Source organism: Dermacentor albipictus, chromosome 6 (assembly GCF_038994185.2).
Source record: "Dermacentor albipictus isolate Rhodes 1998 colony chromosome 6, USDA_Dalb.pri_finalv2, whole genome shotgun sequence".
In the NCBI taxonomy this organism is placed as follows: domain Eukaryota; kingdom Metazoa; phylum Arthropoda; class Arachnida; order Ixodida; family Ixodidae; genus Dermacentor; species Dermacentor albipictus.
The window spans coordinates 25037326-25056101 of record NC_091826.1 but is presented as its reverse complement, the minus strand read 5'-3'; the positions used below and the strand labels follow the sequence as shown (position 1 = coordinate 25056101).

At 48.1% G+C, this 18776-nt stretch overlaps 2 protein-coding genes across 7 annotated transcripts in view; one reads left to right on the top strand and one right to left on the bottom strand.

The window, feature by feature from the left end:
- LOC135896510 (ras-like GTP-binding protein Rho1) overlaps positions 1 to 6173 on the top strand; it is a 34913-nt gene extending 28740 nt beyond the window's left edge. For both annotated transcript variants that reach the window (XM_065424939.1, XM_065424937.1), the window contains exon 5: positions 5285 to 6173. In XM_065424939.1, coding sequence (XP_065281011.1) covers positions 5285 to 5335 — 51 coding nt within the window. In that variant the 3' untranslated portion in view covers positions 5336 to 6173. The remainder of the gene's footprint in view (positions 1 to 5284) is intronic.
- Positions 6174 to 6978: 805 nt separating this feature from the next.
- LOC135896486 (ras-like GTP-binding protein rhoA) overlaps positions 6979 to 18776 on the bottom strand; it is an 89466-nt gene continuing 77668 nt past the window's right edge. For all 5 annotated transcript variants that reach the window (XM_065424886.1, XM_070540178.1, XM_070540179.1 and 2 more), the window contains 4 exons: positions 15260 to 15414; positions 13059 to 13262; positions 10964 to 11146; positions 6979 to 7641 (listed from right to left, as the gene is read on the bottom strand). In XM_065424886.1, the coding sequence (XP_065280958.1) occupies positions 7594 to 7641; positions 10964 to 11146; positions 13059 to 13262; positions 15260 to 15414 (590 nt within the window). In that variant the 3' untranslated portion in view covers positions 6979 to 7593. The remainder of the gene's footprint in view (positions 7642 to 10963; positions 11147 to 13058; positions 13263 to 15259; positions 15415 to 18776) is intronic.

The window sequence follows — 18776 nt, the reverse complement described above, 5'->3', positions numbered from 1 at the left end:
TATTGTTCAGTCTGTACTGCAGCCACGGATAATCTTATCAGGCTTAGTTTCACCCGTTCAGACTGAAGCAGTGGGACTACACATATAATACACATATACGCATCAAGAATTATGCCTTAAGGGCAAGTCTTTATCGCAATAAAAAAAAAAGGCTACATCGAGGTCATTAATCGGGACACAATGAGATCAGTTACCGCTCTCCTCCTCATCACCTCTTCTTTCACTCTTCAAGAACACGCCCAGCCGAACACCACAGCGGTACCGGCAGCCCAATAGGAACGAGTGCGCTAACTAATAAGTAACATGTTCCAGTTGCTGTTTAACTCTACGACTGTTTCCGTAGCACATCGCTATCGGGACTTCAAGTAGATGAACAACCCTCCTCATAAGTAAGCTTGCACATGACAGACAACAAATCAATCGGCTCTAATAAGAAACCCAAGCCCAAGGTATCGCTGCGAACACGGTGCCTTGGAACAATGCGTTTTGTGCACAGACGTAACGGTGGACTCAGGGAATGGATCGGTCCTACGCATCTGTCATTTGCCTCTTCAAGAAGATAAGGAATATACGATGGATGTCTCCGATCCGACTCTACTTGAAGTGCATGTCACGCATGACGTTACCGAGGCAACCTCGCCTTTCTCGAACATCATTCAAGTGCACGTATGCACGGGCAATCCTTGAGTGCCATCAAGCAGCTAGGGCCGGTCGGTAAAGCTCCAATACTCTCAAATAGTACAAATACTTTACAATCACACTTTTTCAATGTTCACCTGCACTGGTTTAGAAGGGCACAGCTCTCGGCCTTTATGACAAGGCAGACAAAGCACGGGACAACACGAAGAACAATAACCCAGGACTCTTTTTTTTTTACGTTCGCCTAGTATTCAAAATATTTTCCTCCGACGTGACACACGTGGGTTGACACACGGGCGATAATAAGGAGTCTTCCGCGAGCCCGTTCCCTCACCCAAACTTCACAAGAGAGGACGAAGTTTCCCTGATGAGGATCCGCGCCGGCACAGCCCTCACCGCGACTATTGCAAATGGAAGGAATTCAACGAGGGCCATATCACGTGACCAAACTGCACGGCCCTGGCACAAGACGTCGATGTGCGCCACCTAATGCGGACTTGCCGAGGCACATATCCGAATGCCCCTGCTGGGACAGCCTGGACCACTCCGCAGAGTCAGGCATGCTGGCTTTAGCACCTTGATTGAAGATTACTCATTACAGAACCTTATTCGACTTCCTGCGTGATGCAGGCATGCATACCTTTATATAAGTACTTATTGCTGTCTTTTAAGGCAGTCCACCATACCTGCCGCGACAGCCCAGTGTTTATGGGATTGCACTGCTGAACTCGGGAGCCCGGTCACAGCGGCAGCATTTCGATGGGGGCTAAATGCAAACACTGCCGTGTGCTTACGTTTAGGTGCGCGTTAAAGAATGGTCACAGGCGGTCAAAAATAATCTGGAGTCCCCCACTACGGCATGCTTCATAATGAGATATATGCTTCGGCACGTAAAAACATAGAATTTATTTAATTTTAGGGCAGTGCGCCTCGGATATAAGAACAACAATAAAAATGCGTGCCTTTAATAAATTACCGGCGTCTCAATAGTATACGTTCGCTTCCGCCGAATATAGGAGACCTGGAGATCACCTTTACGCTAATGCCCTTTGTCAAAAGATTGCTGGCCACATCAAGTGTTAACATAATTATAAAACAGCACCAGCGACGCAGACAGCGAGAAGAAACAACAGGAATGTGCGCTGAGGGTGTCAACGTCCCCGGCGTTGCTTTATAGTTACGTCACCACACCAACTCGCTCAGCTGTTCTTACTTTCACATCAGGTGTTACAGCGGCAATTTACGGGTCACGTATGTAATGCCTGATATTGTATAATTAAGCGTCGCAATCTTTTGCACGGTGAAAGGAGGGGCCGTCCTCACCACACATAGATTTGCAGTGCTAAGACTGCTCAATAGCAGCCGCTATCAGCCCTGGCCACGTAAGCAGGACGAAGTGTCGGATCCACCACGCAACCGAGCAACGGGTTCCGATCATACGCACGTTGTACCGTATTCTTTTGAAGTAGTCTGTACTTTCGAAGAAGTTGAACTGCGGAAAAAGCCAGGGGAAGATTGATAACAGTCAGGTCTCAACATGGAGGAGGACAGCAGCATGGGTCGTAGGTCAAAGTCTACGGTTGGCGTCCGGACATGCCCGGGAGAATGCCGTTTCGCGGTCTATCGCGAAGCTTGACTGACAAGGCGCCTCGGTATCAGCGTAACTGGGGTGTTATCGCGGCTACGCGCAAGGTCATCGTTCAGTGCTGTACACGTCTGCCCCCCCCCTACTCCCCCCCCCCCAACGGAGCGCCAGGAACAACTGATAACTGCTCGTCCATTGTTTAGTAAAACCACGGTGCTCGCGTTTACGACCGCGACTCCATGTGATAACGGACACTAAGCAACGTCCCGCTGCTGCGAGGCTGTTGACACACCCAATTCATGGAAGAAAGGGCTTTAGCCTCGTAAACGCAACACGCAATGAACTTTACGGAATCCCGCAACACGTACCGGATGCGTCCACGGAGGCAGTAGCGCTTGTAGCACTATTTCGCGGCTCCCTATTACCCCAATGTATGCCTGTTTATTATATGCCTAGCGCTTTCTGAGACCTGTATGCTAGGCGTGTTTATAATCCATGCTTGATGCTTCGACGCGAAAGACAGGCGAAAGCATAAAGCATCGTGACCAAAGTGCCCGGTGTAATCAGGTGTTTATGACATTCCCCTCTGTTGCGGAACATGCTACATCGACCACACTGAACAACCGTCTGAGGAAACACTGAGCTTCCTTGAAGAGTCGCCTGATTTCTCCTTGCATTCTAACGAATTCGGTTGCGTTTCGCGTCTTCCGGACACCAAGGCAATAGAATGTTGTCAGGATACTGTACCCAAGCCGCACCCAAGAGTGTGGGGACGCGAACTTCATTGTGCAACCCTTCGCGCTCCTTTGTGCTCGCCGTGCGTTCTTTTTGCTCGTCCGACCGTATGTGTACCTCCCAAACGCTTGGGTACCCTAACTGATAACTATCTAGTACCTGAACACAGAGATAATGCGGCACGTGAGATATCGGAGGCAATACCACATTCAGAAGGCAGGCGAGACAATGCGTCGTGAAGCCATCAGTCACGCTTATACAGAGGTTGGAGAGAGAGTATACCTTGCAGGGGCTAACCTTTAGCAATAAGCGCGGTGCGATTCCAATCCTCGTAGCCTCAAACAAAAACCTGTGTCCATAGTTCAGCGCGTTGTCCTACGCGTCTTCTTTCGACCCGGCGTATAGTTTTCGCACTGACGTTTTTGAGCACTGACGCTTTATAATCAGATCTCAAACTTACGAGTCATGGTCGTGTATGCACTACATCGCGCTCACAACGCTACGTCATGACGATCGAGCGTCGGCAGCGGGACGCGCATGCGCACACCAAATCGATTGTTCTACATTTCCGCTTCACCATGGCAACTGCGCTGCGCCTCCGAACCTCGGCCAATCACGTGACCTCCTCCAGCACTGGACGAGCAGTACGACGGTGCGCATTACACGACAGCGCGCATCAAGCCACCAGCCTTAGTGCGAAACAATGGCGGACACTCACGTGACCTCCTCCAGCACTGGACGAGCAGTACGACGGTGCGCAGTATACGTCAGCGCGCATCAAGCCACGAGCCTTATTGTGAAACAACGGCAGACACAAAGTGCAAGGAACGCGAACACAACGAAGCGAGCTCTTTTTTCGCAATAAGCCGTGTACCAACCACAATCTCCCACCAGCCTTCTACCAAAGCAACTCACGTGACCTGCGACAGAAGGCGCGCGGGCCGCGTATGCGATCGGCCGCACGGGCCGCGCATGCGCTGTTGTAGTCGTGTGACAGCACGGCGGTTACAACGGCGGTGCCGATGGCGTGAACGCGTCTGACGTGTCTATAATTTATATCGCAATAAAACCGCTACACACCTTATGTGTTTTCGGGAAGGCCTACGTTAAATGATTTTCTTTTTTTTTTTTCGAGTGCGAAAGCATTGTTCTGGCAAAGTCAAGAAATCGCCTTTCTGCAGTACTTATTGGTGTACAGTCGACCAAAAAAGTTTACGGACCACGGCATCTCAGAAAATTCAAAATATACGAGCAGCCTTTAAAAGCAGCCAGTAAAATTTGGCGTCAGAATGTTGTTCGCATATGCCACAAAAGGCTGGAAACGGGAATAACAGGCTGTGTTTTGAGACTGAGGATATATTCAGCTTTTTGTCAGATCTCTTGGTCCGTAAACTTTTTTGGTCGACTGTACGTAGCGTACGATTATTAAAATATTATAGTGTGGTTTTTGAGCTTTATAACATCGCGGCAAAGTAGCGTAGCGCGATTATAAAACGACAAAAACGTTTGCTGTTCATGTACTTCCGGTCGGCCTGCGTATCTTTTCTGTACTCCAGATTATAGAGACCCAAATATTCTGCAAGGTCTATTTTTTTACAGCCTGCGTGGCATATCTTGTCACCCAACAGTATTAGTCATCACTTTTGCGTGAACCTTGCTTATTTAACACTCTACGCTTCTCCACCCTCATCTAAATAGCACAGGTCACATGCACTCCGATCCATGACGTCAGGGTATACCTGGCCCGACTGCTACAGAATCTAATAGCGATGCTCCCGAGTAACCCAACGCCATCTAGATATCACAAGGCCTGTGCATACTGCTTCATACTGCAATACTGCAATACTGCAATACTCAATACTGCAGTGAGTACTGCAATACTGCAATACTCACTGCAGCCAATACTGCAGTGAGCTACCACATCCTACTTACCTGCTGGCGTAAAGCGCTGATAGCGACATGATAGTCAACGTGCGGTCTTTTTTACGATTCTTTTTCGACGAGAACACCCACGCGACAAGAAAAATTTGCATACGCATTGTAGCTGGACAAAGCGTTACAATGGGTCGCTACCAGCTTTGCTACTGCAGTCTACGGCTCCGGTAATCCTCAGGAAGTTTGCGGAGAAGCTACAACTACCTACTAAAGGAAACGCACGCTATGTTAATAATGCTTGTTGTTGGAAGTAACCTAAACGCCAGAAGGTGGCTATTTTTTGTATGTACTGCTTTGTGTACAAGATCTGTGTACTGTTTTATAACTATTTGGTCGTTTGATAGCATTTTGCCTTACGCACTACTTTCTATTCAACGCTCTCGTTTTCAGCCAAGGAAGTCGAACTTCTTCATCAAGCTCTTCTGCCGCTCCTGCACCTGAGACTGCGACCTCCACGCAGGATACCATTCGCACGTCCCGGGCGAAAATCGCGCACCTCCTCTGCGAGTACGTCATCGACTACGCAATCGATCATGCCGCGAGAGCTTTACAGAAAACAGACTCACGCGACTCTTGCGCATGCGCAACCGATGGGCGGCCATTTACAAAAAACCATCGCAACGAAGTTCAGCACTACCAATCGGACACTATCGATCGCGATCAAGCCAGATCGGGATCGAGAGGGCCCCTGTGACAGCGGGATAACAGATGTGGATCAATAGAGTTGAAGTATTATGCCCTATACGCATGTTTGGTCCTTCCAGTCTGTTGTCCATGTCTGTTAAGGGCATCGATAACGCATTCTTAATAGAGAAGACAGGCTGTCAATTTGAGCGCACATCCACAACACATGCATGCTAAAGCGATGATGCATTCCATGCGCTATTTTAAAACATTACACGGACCGTGCACAACAGTCTGACAGTTTTTTCTCTGAAGACCGTATGTTCTGAGGTTAAGAACTTCGGATCGGAGAACGAATTGGTAAGGTGATCTGAGCACATGTTTGGAGATGGTCGCAGGAACATAAAATTTGTACATGACGCCAGCATTGCGAAGTCTAGTACTTCTAGAAGTGTGCGGACCTCGCTCATGTGTGAAGGAAGTATGCAGACTTTGCACCCAATTTTGAATATGAGTATGTTGCTTTCGCCAATTTTTACCTAGCTGTTTGGCGCAATAATGTTTTCACTGTTTCTACGACACACACTTATCAAATGTATATATCAGATTATTTTACTTTAGTAGCAAACAATAAACTGTGTTTTGACATGTTTCATATCGTCAATGCTGTACTGCTAGTTTGCATTACCGTGGACCAAAATAAACGCATTGCGTATTAGCGAGATATTGCGTATTGCAGACGGCCCCAGTCAGCTGACTGCGGCCGTCCCGTCCCCCTCTTCAATATGTTGCCTAGAGAGCTAGCTCTCTAGCAACATATCGGAGAGGGGGGGGGGGGGGTGAAGTCTTTTTTTTTGCAACATGGAGATGAGAACTTGCTTTGTAGTATCTTCTGGGAATTTAGCGCTCTCCACTCAACGGCTTCGCCTTGCCCGTTAGAGCTGCCTACTTTTATAAGGAAACATCGCATCCCATGTACTACATTTCATAGCATCGGAATATTCGATATTACGCGCGTCAGAAATTTCGCCCACCTCGAAGTGGGATCATGTGCATGTTTCTTGCCGGTGGCACAGCATCAAGCATTGTAACGTTTTTTCATCGCGCAAACTGAAACCACTCGGAGAGAAATAATGCTTTCAAGCCAGCCGCATTCTGAGGGCAACCCATTCGCTTTACGGCGAAATAGCCATTTATTACAACCCTTGCAAACATTTCATGTACTGAGCTCGCTTCGTTAGCATATTATACTTAACCATGCGTGACAATGACGTCGCGTTGAGAGCTCACCAGCGATGCTTGAAATACAGTGACACTAGCGAAAATGCTCAAAACATCTCGTGATCGTCGAAAATATTCTTCTAACAAATCGCTAACATCGCCACCTGGGATATGTTTGCTTGAGTTGAACATCACAAGTTCATGGCGATAACACAGTCAAGAAGCTTCAACACAGCGTGTGGTTTGGGCATAAATACATCTTTATGAACAACACTCATTTAAAAACATCAACGTGCAAGCGTCTTGTCAACAAACTCTTCGTCAGCTCACGTAATTGGTCCCAAAATACCTAAACCGCATATCACATCCCTTACTTTTAAGAGCTTCTCTCTCTCGCTAAAGTCTCAATCATTTGCGAGAACCTGACGTCAACCTCGCGACTGACACAACACATACGGCTCGCATATCACACTTTCGGTCGTTAACAACAACAAACGATAAACAACGCTATCTTTGTACCCTGCGGATATCGTTTGGCGACTCTCGCAAGCAGAACATGCCGCAACATAACGTGCTATGTATAGGCTATAAATAGACTTTCCTGGCAAAGATGTGTTGAAAATATCTCCTCTAAAAATATCAGGTCACCTGCAAAATAAAGGCACATATAGTTCGCAACAGTAGACGTCTCCCCACACAGGCTGCAGCAAGGAGTGCAGCGGCAGGTCGTGCATAAATGAACGTCAATTGGAATGTAGCTGAAAGCCTGCCTGCAGCCAAATGACACCGTTCGATTCTTTGGCCCAGCGTGTCGTGTGACTAGATACAGAGGAATTGTTCCGCGCATGATGACGTCAGCAGCAGCACTTCCACCTTGACTTCTTCTGTCGACTTTGCGTCGTCTGCAAAGAAAAAAAAGAAACACGCATACATTGACAAGATATTAGCAGCACTGTATAGAAGGTACAGAGGGTTGTTGACGTGTTGTCTGTGACAGTCGAACTGGCACTGCAGTGCGCTATTACTGTTCAGCCAGTGAAATGTTACTTTTTTTTTACAATTTTTACCTCGACATGATGCCAATCATTCTTTACGATGTGCCCAATTATTAAAATATTAAATTAAAAAATAATCCTAATTTCGTCATGATACAGATGTCAAGACTAAGGTAAGTGCCTCCTCGGTACTTCAACGCGATCATACTCAACAGAACAGTGCATCAATTAATACTAAAGAGAAAAAAATTACCCTTCTACAATACCAAAAAGCCCACTCTTACTGTGAGAAGTGAATTGGTAAGCAAGAAAAACCGCAAATACAAAGGACTGGTGGCGACGTCACCGTAAAGTTCCCGCACCAGATCGCCGTGACGTCACAGGTTTTGGCGGTGTCTGCAATGGCCTATAAATTTTTTTTATCGGCAAAGATGGACTACACTGTACTCTAAAATAGCCCAAGACTGCATTTAACACGTTACAATTGAACTTAACAATAATTTATATACGGGGTTTTCGGCGCCAAAACCACGATCTGATTATGAGGTACGCCGTAGTCGGTGACTCCAGAAATTTGGACCACCTGGGGTTCCTTAACGTGCACCTAAATCGAAGGACACGGGCGTTTTGGAATTTCGCCTGCACCGAAATGCGGACGCCGTGGCCGGGATTCTATCCCGCGACCTCGTGCTTAGCAACTCAGCACCATAGCCACTAAGCAGCCACGGCGGGTTTGCAAGAACTTTTAGTGGGCCACAACGGCTCGAGTACAAAAAAAAAGGAATTTCCAAATCAGTGACGTCACACTGACGCACCATCGCTGAGGATTCGCCACCAAATTAAAAAAGTATAAAACTTTGACCTTCCGTTTCTCTTGCGTAAGTCGACCGCTCAGTGCGAAATTAACAAAGACGGAATTTTTAAAGCATCCTTACCAGTCGCACTGATCTACTACCTTTCTCTTACGTGTGCCTTTCTAAATACCCCGTATTACTCTTTCGATTTCAATTAATGCCTACACAAGCAACACAAACTACAACAAGCCCCCAAGACTATATTATAACCCTGATTTTCGTCTAGTCATCTGCAGCCTATTGCGTTTTCGTTCCCTCATAGCCTTACGATCAGTGCCTGCACGCAAAGCTTCAAAGAAAGTTCACTTCGCGCTACGTTGCAAGTCTCAAGTGACACAAGGGCAACGAAAGGCGATAGTGCTGTGAAGAACGCAGAGTAAACAACCAAATGGCTTTTTTTTTTCCTTTATCGTAGTGTGAGTACACCATAAACTGACAAGAAGCCTTACATGTAGAAAGGATGAAAAAAACCTATAAAGATATGTTCTTTCGAGAGCAATGTCAGAGGGAGCACCGAGTTCCGTTTTCAAACAGTGAGTCGTGACCTGTGAAATCGAGCATGACGTCGTATAATATAAAGAATGTAGCTTTTCCCGTCCAAAATCTAATGTCACTGAGAAGTCCCACGTGCAGATTGCGTGTTTAGGCACAACGGGCATTTGAATCCAAATTGAGCATCGCAAAAGGGAGGTAGCCTAACGCGGTTCCTCAGGACCATCAATAAAGTTATTTGCCTGTCTGTCTGTATGCCTCTCTTATATTGTTGCAGGGGATACCAACAAATGCATCAGCTGAATGCCGTTATATTTCACCACATTCTAAGGTTCGATAATTACGCTCATTCGCGTCCTTGTTGCAGTTTTTGCTCTTGCGTTCGCTGAGCGATGGGGGGGTTTCGACGACCAAAAGCGACACCGGCGGTGCTATATGATGGACATCATAGCGAGGGCTCCCAGTTACTCAATGTTTTATCAACGCGGGCTGTCTAACGTCCACACAAACGCACGACATGCAAACGTTTCGGAATCCCCCCCCCCCCCCCCTCCAAGAATTCTGCCACCTTGCGCAGCTGTGAGCGAAATCGTGGCCTCGTGGCCCAGAGTTCTTTTCAAAACTCTGGGACCTCTTGCTGTAATACTATTACCATGCAACTCGAACATGACGGGTGCAATAAACTTGACTTCACTTGAAAAAAGCGCTGATGCCGTATGTGTTCGATGCTCTGGGGAAAAGCGCGTACTAACTTTTTTTGTGTATCGCCTCCGTCGTGTCTGTTTGTTCGTCAAGCTTTGACCCGCTTTATGCAGGAAAAAGACAAATATATGATTTTTTTTCTTTTCACTGATACCCTCGATGGTCAGCCGGGCAAATGAGTCACGCTTCTCGAAAAGGAAGTCACGTAGTGTCAATGGAACAAATAAGTCCCTTTTTTGTATTAAAGTGCACGGTTTGTTGTACAGAAGAGAAATTAGTTGCAAACTGCTTCTTCTAAGCACCTCATTTACTAATACCACACAACAAATTTCGAAAGTTCCGGTTCGCGAGGGAGGTACGCAGAATTAATTTCGCATCACGACACTAATGGGACATTTGCGTCCAACTTTTTGAAGTACCGTTTAGTGTCAGTGGCAAAAATACGTCCCACTTTTTGAAATTAAAGGGCTTGGTGTAGAGACGTGAAATGTGTAGTAGACTATTATTAAGTAGCTCATTTACTCGTACCATGCACAGAATTTGAAGATTTTTGTAAAAAAAATACATGTATACACTCCCCTACAATGCTTTAACCAAAAAGGAAGAAAAAGAAGAAGAGTTCTTCATGATACTTTAATGAGTGTACGCCTAATACGATATCATTACCACGATCTCACCACCCACGTTTTTGATTACACCTTGCCTCCAGGATCGGCCCCGATTTGCAAACAGCATTAGAACACTTACGAGGACCTTTATGGTGCACTGAAGTCAATATCGACCCGCTAACGTCTTCGACTGCAGTGTCTCCGACATCAGCGCGCTTTATTATGCGTCCTACAAGAACAAAGAAGGTCGGCGAACGCCTCGTACTTAATGCAATAGCATTTAATAGCATCGCGCACACTTTAACGCGCTTGCGCCCGCTCAGCAGACCTGGAGTTTTCTGTTGGATAGCTCCAAAAGTGGCTCAAGCCTTACTATGCGTCAACAAGAACGCAGAAAGCCGGCGAATGCCTCGTATTTAATGTAATAGCATGTAATAGCATCGTGCACACTGTAACCCGCTTCCGTACGCTCAGCAGACCTGGAGTTTCCTGTTGAATAGCTCCGAAAGTGGCTTGAGCCCGCCTACATTGTTGCTATAGCATTGAATGCAGTAATAAGCGAGCGAAGCGTACCCTGAGGCAGGTGTGTAACACGCTCTCGAAGACCTTGCGCACGCTGGCAAGGTCTAACGCCGAGCACTCGACGTAGTGCGCCGCCTGGATCTTTTGGGCCAGCTGTAGACCCTCGGCGACGCTAGAGGGCCGGCACTTGATCTGCGCCAGCTCCTGAACGGTCACGGGGTCCTCGCGAAGGTCCTGCGGTGTGACGTCACAGAAAAAGACAAGGGAGAAGCGCCCGATTTAAAGCCCCGCATGATTTAGAGGAGCGACGAACTAACTGCCGCTTGTTGGTGCACGTTCGTGGTTACGTTGCGCCGACTTTTGGACACCGAAAAATTATGAACGACTGCGACAAGCCGGGACGAAGCCCAAGTTACCTCTATACTTCTTGCTACGTATCACACTTCATTCCTGTCCCCGTGTCACCACTGTCCCTGTCTTTACTTGCGGTCATGTGATATGCAGTAAACGCCAACTAGGCCAGACTGAAGTTCTTCTGTAGCCGTTCAAGTTTTCAGTGCCAGAGCTGCGGGCAACGTGACGATGCACCGCGAGATTCCCGACGGCTTCAGTGCAAAGTCCGTGTGTCTTAACGGACAGGATTTCGGATACTGTATAGCAATGCCAGCGCTTCTCTGCTCAGCCTGCCAGGCATGAGGTCACCTTCCCGTGGATGTTCCGTCTCTCAAGATGGTCTATAATCCAGCCAATATAGGCGCAGTTCCAGAGAAGATCTACAACGTAACAAGGGCAAAAATACGAAATGCTTCTTTGCGACAAGCTTTTGTATAATATCTTACTGTAGAAAACAGCATTTCGTCATCAGAAATCGTTGCTCAGACACCAGGTTATGTAGGCTGTTAATTCCGAACGGCGCTAAGTGAAAACAAGATACAGTGAAAGAAAGATGTGCGCGACTGACAACAATTTCATCAAAAACAGAGGAAAGTCTCGGGGTCAAGTGTAGATTCGAAAGGAAAGAATGTATCCCCAAATATTTTCCCGTATGTATCACCGACGTCTCGAAGTAAGCTTCCAAGTTAAACATAACTTATCACCCAACATCCGGGGCAGCATACCAAGCCGTCTGGCAGGCTAATATCGCAGATATGATAAAACCGCTATCGCCGGGACTGTGCCTCCTGCAGTGAGTGTTATCAAGCAGTAAGTGAAGTCGCGTGACCGTTATCAACAACAACATCAGCTAACCGCCGTTGCCGTGATAGGGAAGGCTCGGTCAGTCAAGTGATTCTGCATGCAGCAACACGTGTTTTCTGACTAATACAGTAATTAGAAACGTTTAGGTAGGTTTTCTTGGAACGTTCCTGTCAAGTGACGTTTGTGGTTTCGTTCAGACACAAAATTCAGCAGACAGACTCCCTAATTTGTCGCATACGTGCAATGCTCGTGTTCATTGCGCCTACAGCGGCTATTCTTCGGACAGAAATCTCCAAAACCCGGGCTACATTTGCGTGAACATTCAGGCCTCGTGCTGCTGCACATTCTAGGCCTGTGAAGAAGCAATGGGTTCGAGCACTGGGCGCGACAAAGACGATTCTAGGCTTCGCGAAAGTTGCAGGTCTCAACGAGACCCCGTGAACATATACAGGGTGTCCCAGCTAACGTTACTCAGAGATTAAACATATGCAAATGCCACGTAGGTGGACAGAACAAAAGTAATTTTGTTTGCCGTCCACTAGGAGATACCCAAACTATTCCTTTTTCATTCCGACTAATTAGATACCTAATCTTAATTTATCAACTTCTCAAACATTATAATTAGACGGAAAGTGTCGGTGAGAAAATTGTATAGAGTGACGTGAAAAACACCCCATACAGCTTTCAGTTGCTCAATACGCGTTATATAAAAGTGTTTTTCCGAGTGTCGAAGAAGCCCGCGAATACACGCGAACGGCGTATTCTCCCGCGTTGGACCTAGTTCACTTTAGCAGGGAAGAACTTTGGGCGTGTTGGTGGGATACATACAGACTGGGATACATAGCGCAAAAGCTAGCGCTGGTTCCATATGTGCCAACGAGGCGAGAGCATCGGCTCCGCGGCCATTCCCCACTGAGCGCGTTCGCGGGGACAATGACGTCACGCCCACCATTTGCGTGGCGACCAGCAGCACGGGCACGTTCGGGTTGAAGTGTCGCACTTCGGTCGCCCAGCGGGTCGGCACCTCGCTGCCGGAGAATATGTCGCGCACCGAGAAGCAGACGAGCACCACGTCGGCTTCGGCGTAGCAAGAGGCCCGGTGCGGGTCGCACAGCAGGTCCGAGTCGCCCGTGTCCCAGATGACCAGCCGGACCTGCGCAGCAGTCGGCGACGACACGTCTGTGGAGGGCGCGATTCGGCTGACATATGTGCAGCACAAGACACGCTACCAGTAATTAGCAAGCAGTTTTGTAACTGCGCAAGCAAACGACCGCAGAGAGAACGCACACAAGGACAGGTGCAACCCTTGTGTCAGAGCATTTGAGACTGCGACTGTTCAAGGACTGCGCTGTCCTTGTGTGCGCTCTCTCTCTCTCTCTCTCTCTCTCTCTCTCTCTCTCTCTCTCTCTGTGGTTGTTTATTTGTGCAGTTATAAAACTGTTTTCTAATATGCACCAACTCGCCCGACAAGAAGTTCTTCTAAGCTACAGTAGTAAGTAATTTGTATGTAATGAATTATTAATTAACAAGTAACGTTACAAACAGTAATGCTAGTAATGCCATTGTCGGAACCAAACGGGTACACGTGTTTACCGAAATCCAAACGTCGAAAGAGCCTCGATATAAAAATGCGCTCAGATAATAATGCTACACGTCAGCAGGTGTAATGCGACAACAATTTGGCGCCATACGATTCGCTAAAACCGGCAGCCTTTGCTGCTTTCTACCGCCATCATGTACGTGCGATTATTAATGCTATTGTTATCAACTGCCGCCGCCCCTTCTGTCACGTGCCTTTCTACGTCATTTCCCACTCATGCTCCTCTCCTGCTCCATTGCTCTCCCCATGCCATGTACTCTTCCAAGGACATACAACGCCATCTACATATGAAGAGGACTGTGCACTATGCTTTTCGACGTCATGCTGCTATATGGTCGAAATTGCCATTACCAAACCCGGCGTGACGAAAGCGGTGACGTCAAAATCACCACGGCTTACTCGACAGCATTGTCATTACATTCTATGACAGTCGGCAACTGTACAATATAGACGCAGAGGTTTTAACGAAGCTAGAGAATAGAAAGTTGAGATAGGCAAAATTCTAGACTGCGATACGTATAGTAAAACCTAATTATATCAAGCAGGCAAACTACTGGCACGCCACCTCGTTTCAAAGGGATGGCAAATTCTAAATCGTCAACGTCACCGAAATGAGAGTTCCAACAGGCTCGCAGTTTAGCGTGACCGACTATAGCGAGCGCGCCCGGAAGGAATCGCACAGGAAAAGTGCAGAAAGGGTTTAGAACGCGAATGTCTATTCAGATCGCTAGAAGCTGCGCTTCTCGGGTAAAAAAAAAGTATGTGCTCTCACCGCACAACCACACAGGAAGGAAAGCGAATACAAGTTCACAGAACATCCAACATTCGACGCTGCAATTCGATTCTCGCTTAGCCGACCGTCGCGCCGCAGAGTATATATTCGCCGTGTGCTGGCCTGAACGTATTCTGTATTTTCGAACTTCGTGCCCATTTGCATCATTACACCTGACTATATATCCTTGTGTCTTGACTCCTTGACCTCCTTCCACTTAAAATTTTGGCGCCTGGTCCGGGCCTGGTAAATTTCTTAATACGAGACGCCCAGAGTGAAGTATTAATTTCGCAGCCTTGAAAGTAAATGCGGGTGTAAATTGGTTTATAACTCAATTCTTATCACCCTTTGTGGGTGCAAGAGCGTGAGTTACAGACCGATGTACGCCTTTCTTTACTTTGACGTTTACCAATTATTTCTATGTTTTCTCTCTCTGTCACTCTTTCACTATCCCATCCCCCTCCTCATGTGTAGGGTAGCAAACTGGACTCAGTCTGGTTAACCTCCCTGCCTTTCCTTCATTCATTCCCTCTCTCTCTCCCTCTCTCTCCCCCTCTCTCTACCGTGTAGAGGCCCCCGAAATAGCGTGAACTTCGCACCTTCTTGCCGTCCTGCTGCATGTCTATCCCATCCGCCTCCCCATGTGTAAGGTAGCAAACTGGACTCAGTCTGATTAACCTCCCTGCATTTCCTTCCTTCATTCTCTCTTTCTCTCTGTCTCTGTCTCTCTCTCTCTCTCTACAGTGTAGAGCACCCCGAAATAGCGTGAACTTCGCACCTTCTTGCCGTCGTGCTGCATGTGACCGACGTAGACTTCCTGGACGGTCGGCGCGGGCACGGAGCCCCTGACGTCATCGCGCAGGAAAGTCCGTATCAGCGTGGTCTTCCCGCAGGCGCAGCTTCCGACCACCACCACCTTGAGCGTGAGCATCGCTGCGAAGGACGGAAACGGGGGACAACAACACAGGTTAGGCACGCGACTGTCGCCCAAGGTCGGAACTGTATATTTAATCGCTCCGGTCAGAAACCATGCCGCGATGATGATGATGATTATGATGATGATGATGATGATGATGATGAAAAACTTTATCCCTCTTTAAAGGGAAGGGGGCAATGGAATAGAGGGTGGGGGGAGGAACTACTTGAAGTAGGCCTCCTTTATCCTCTCAGCCCACTACAGGATGGCCTCCTGAAGATCGGGCCTGGAGCTGCGCAAGGCAGCCTCCGCGAGAACTACGCCGCGTTTCGAAACAGGGCACGCCGAACGGCGAATTACAGTATATCGTCTCGGTACGAGTGGCACAAAAGGAGACGGCACGTGAGACAATGTTCTGACACGTTGTGGCATTTACAGCAGAATGGAACCTGCGCTAACTGGGACAACGAGTCCCACTGAAGTGAACAGTTCTTTATTCGGACTTTTACAGAATGAATATTGTTCAGGTCCAACGCACTGTGGGAATGAATGTTGTGTGAAGCGTTTAGCAGGCTGGTCCAACGTAGCTTGGCGTTCTTCGAAGCGTTGAAAGATGGATCGACATGCTTTTGTAGAGCGAGTAATGGCGTATGTGGCGACATCAGCAAGGGAAGTATAACGGTGACCACCATGACGCCATCGACGACGACTGATTTATCGTGTTCCGACGAAGAAACGTTCCAGCACGTTTCATTGCATTCGGGCCCGAAGGCGCTATGACGTCACACAGCGTGTCGGAGCGCTAGCATGCCACAAGGACTATAGGAAACGTGGGCCAATACTGCGGAGGCGCTGCTGTGTCACGTGGCGTTTCAAAGCCCCAGCTGTCGCGAAAGAAGGATGGGGGAAAGTGGCACACTGTAGGTTTTATAAACAACCTGTTGCTTATGCGACGGCTAGAGTACTAAGGACGGCGATTACTCGAGCTCTCCATTCCTGCATTGAAAGTTTAATGGGGACCGGCACGGATCCTGTCGCTTTTCAAAGGAGGAGGAGGAGGAGGAGGAGGAGGAGGAAAAAACTTCATTCAGGTCCTGTACAAGGTGTTGCCACCTGCCTGGCTTTAGCGCAAGAAAACGGCCACCACATGACGGTCCAGTGGATTCCCAGTCACTGTGGTATACACGGCAACGAACTGGCCGATGCCGAAGCGAAGAAAGCATTCGAAGAACCAGAGTCACTGCTTGCAATTCTTTTTTCAAGAGCAGACACCAACTGCCTCCTCCCCAGTGTCATCCGAAATTCGACAGAAAAGAAAAGGGACAATCCGGATAATCGCCACAGACGACTCCACAGATTGGACCCTACCATGAAATTTAGGCTACAACCGAAAAATTCAACGCAGCTGTGCCAGTCTTCTGCACAGACTAAGGCTGGGGGTAGCGTTTACGCGCGGATACGTGCACCTCATGTGACGCACCGAGTCTCCAAACTGAGTTGTGCAATGTGAATGAGACTATAGGTCATGGGCTTTGTGTCTGTCGAAAGTAGGTGGAAGAGCGCCAAAAGTTGAACAATGACCTTACGCGTCTCGACAGCCCACCGTTGTCGGAGGACGTTATTTTAGGCCCTTGGCCAGACGCTCAATCGAATTTCTAGGCCATCCAGGCGTTACTGATTTTCTTTTTAAAGTACGGGCCTGCACTGTAGGCTTTGAGCACGCCAAATTGCTTGCCATATGTTTTACATTCTCCTTCTCTCGTCATCGTCACCCATCATGCGCCTCTTTCTTCCCTCTTTCTTTCCCTTTTCGCCTTCCCCCAACGCCGAGTAGTTGGCTAGAGGAATATACCTCAGGCCAACCTCTCTGCATTTCGTATCATGAAACCTCTTTCTATCTCTCTCTCTCTCTCTCTCTCTCTCTCTCTCTCTCTCTCTCTCTCTCTCTCTCTCTCTCTCTCTCTCTCTCTTTGCCTGGCTAGTCCCATGTTGAGACCGGGACGTCAAGCCTCCTAGCCCTATCATGGGCGTACTGGGCAACCAGGACTTGAGGGATATGATCGTGGGATCTAATCATTCCTGAAAACCGATTCCGGGAAATGCCACGGCCGAGCGACCCACACTCCCAGAGCATACGCTCAAGCGTGCACATCTCCTTTTTGCATGCTTTGCATATATACTTCATGTCGGCAATGTCACACCATTCCTTCATTTGTGCAGGTGAATAATAGCCCTGTGTTTGTAATTGACTAAGCGTAACTGCTCGTGCTTTGCCTGGCCTATAGTGAGGGGGTGCAAACTCCCTCCTTTCCATGTAGTGATGTTTTGTAATTTCATCGTATGTAATGAGCGTATCTCTCTGTAGCTTCTCCAATCCAGCAGAATCGAAGCCATATGTAAACGCCAATTGTTGCCATGCGACGCGAGACAGGAGTCAGCCTTCTCAATACGCTAGATGGTATTGGCACGAGATAGGTATGCATGCGTGTATGTGAGTGGTGAGTGAGTGGTGGCGCTGGCTAACACTCCCAGGTCAAGGTTGTGTAAGGTTTATGTAAGGTTTATGTTTCCACTATAGGAAACATAAATGGCCAAGAAAGTGGACGGGGAAACGGCGCCGAAGTAGCTGAACTGGTAGAGCATCGCACGCGCAATACGAAGGTTGTGGGATCGTTCCCCACCTGCGGCAAGTTGTTCTTTCATCCATTTTCACCTCCAATAATTTATCGTTTGTTTATTTCATCTATTAGGCACAAGTAATTTCCCCTGTGTTGTCCTTGGTGTCAGTGTTTGTTGGCTTCTTATGACATACCATTGGGTATTGTTAGATACGGGACCTTTTTCTGAGCCCCCTTCGAGTTCCCCAGACCACATCGAATCGCACCACTGCTAAGTAAGGAATGCAGGAGCACGGATGCCACATTCCTGAGGCACGACACGTGCAAACAAGTTGGCGGGCCCCGCAGCCGGTGGAGCTATTCAATGCTTGACTCTTCCAGAAAGCGAGGGCAGAGCCCGGCACTGTTGCAAGGAAAGTGGGTCCCGAAGCAGGACGGCTGTGATGTACCGGGAAGGCCTGGCAGCGTAGCCCCCATACGCCCATTGTGCCAAGGCGTTGCAAACCAGCGAGGAAAGACCAAGTCTGCCCGCCTTGGTCCGCCGTCGCCCCAAGTCAGCAAGGCAAGACCGCAGGGGTACCAAGCGGCGCGTCTTCCAGACGTCGAAGGGCTTGAAAGAGAGACCTGGAGCAGCAAGGGGATTCCTGGAGCATTCCGTGATTCACCTCTCTCGAACTTCTTGCCGCGGGCCGCAGCGTCCGAGTTGCTGCCGGCCCGTAATGACTGTAGGACTGTTCATTGACGTCGCACTGTAAATAATG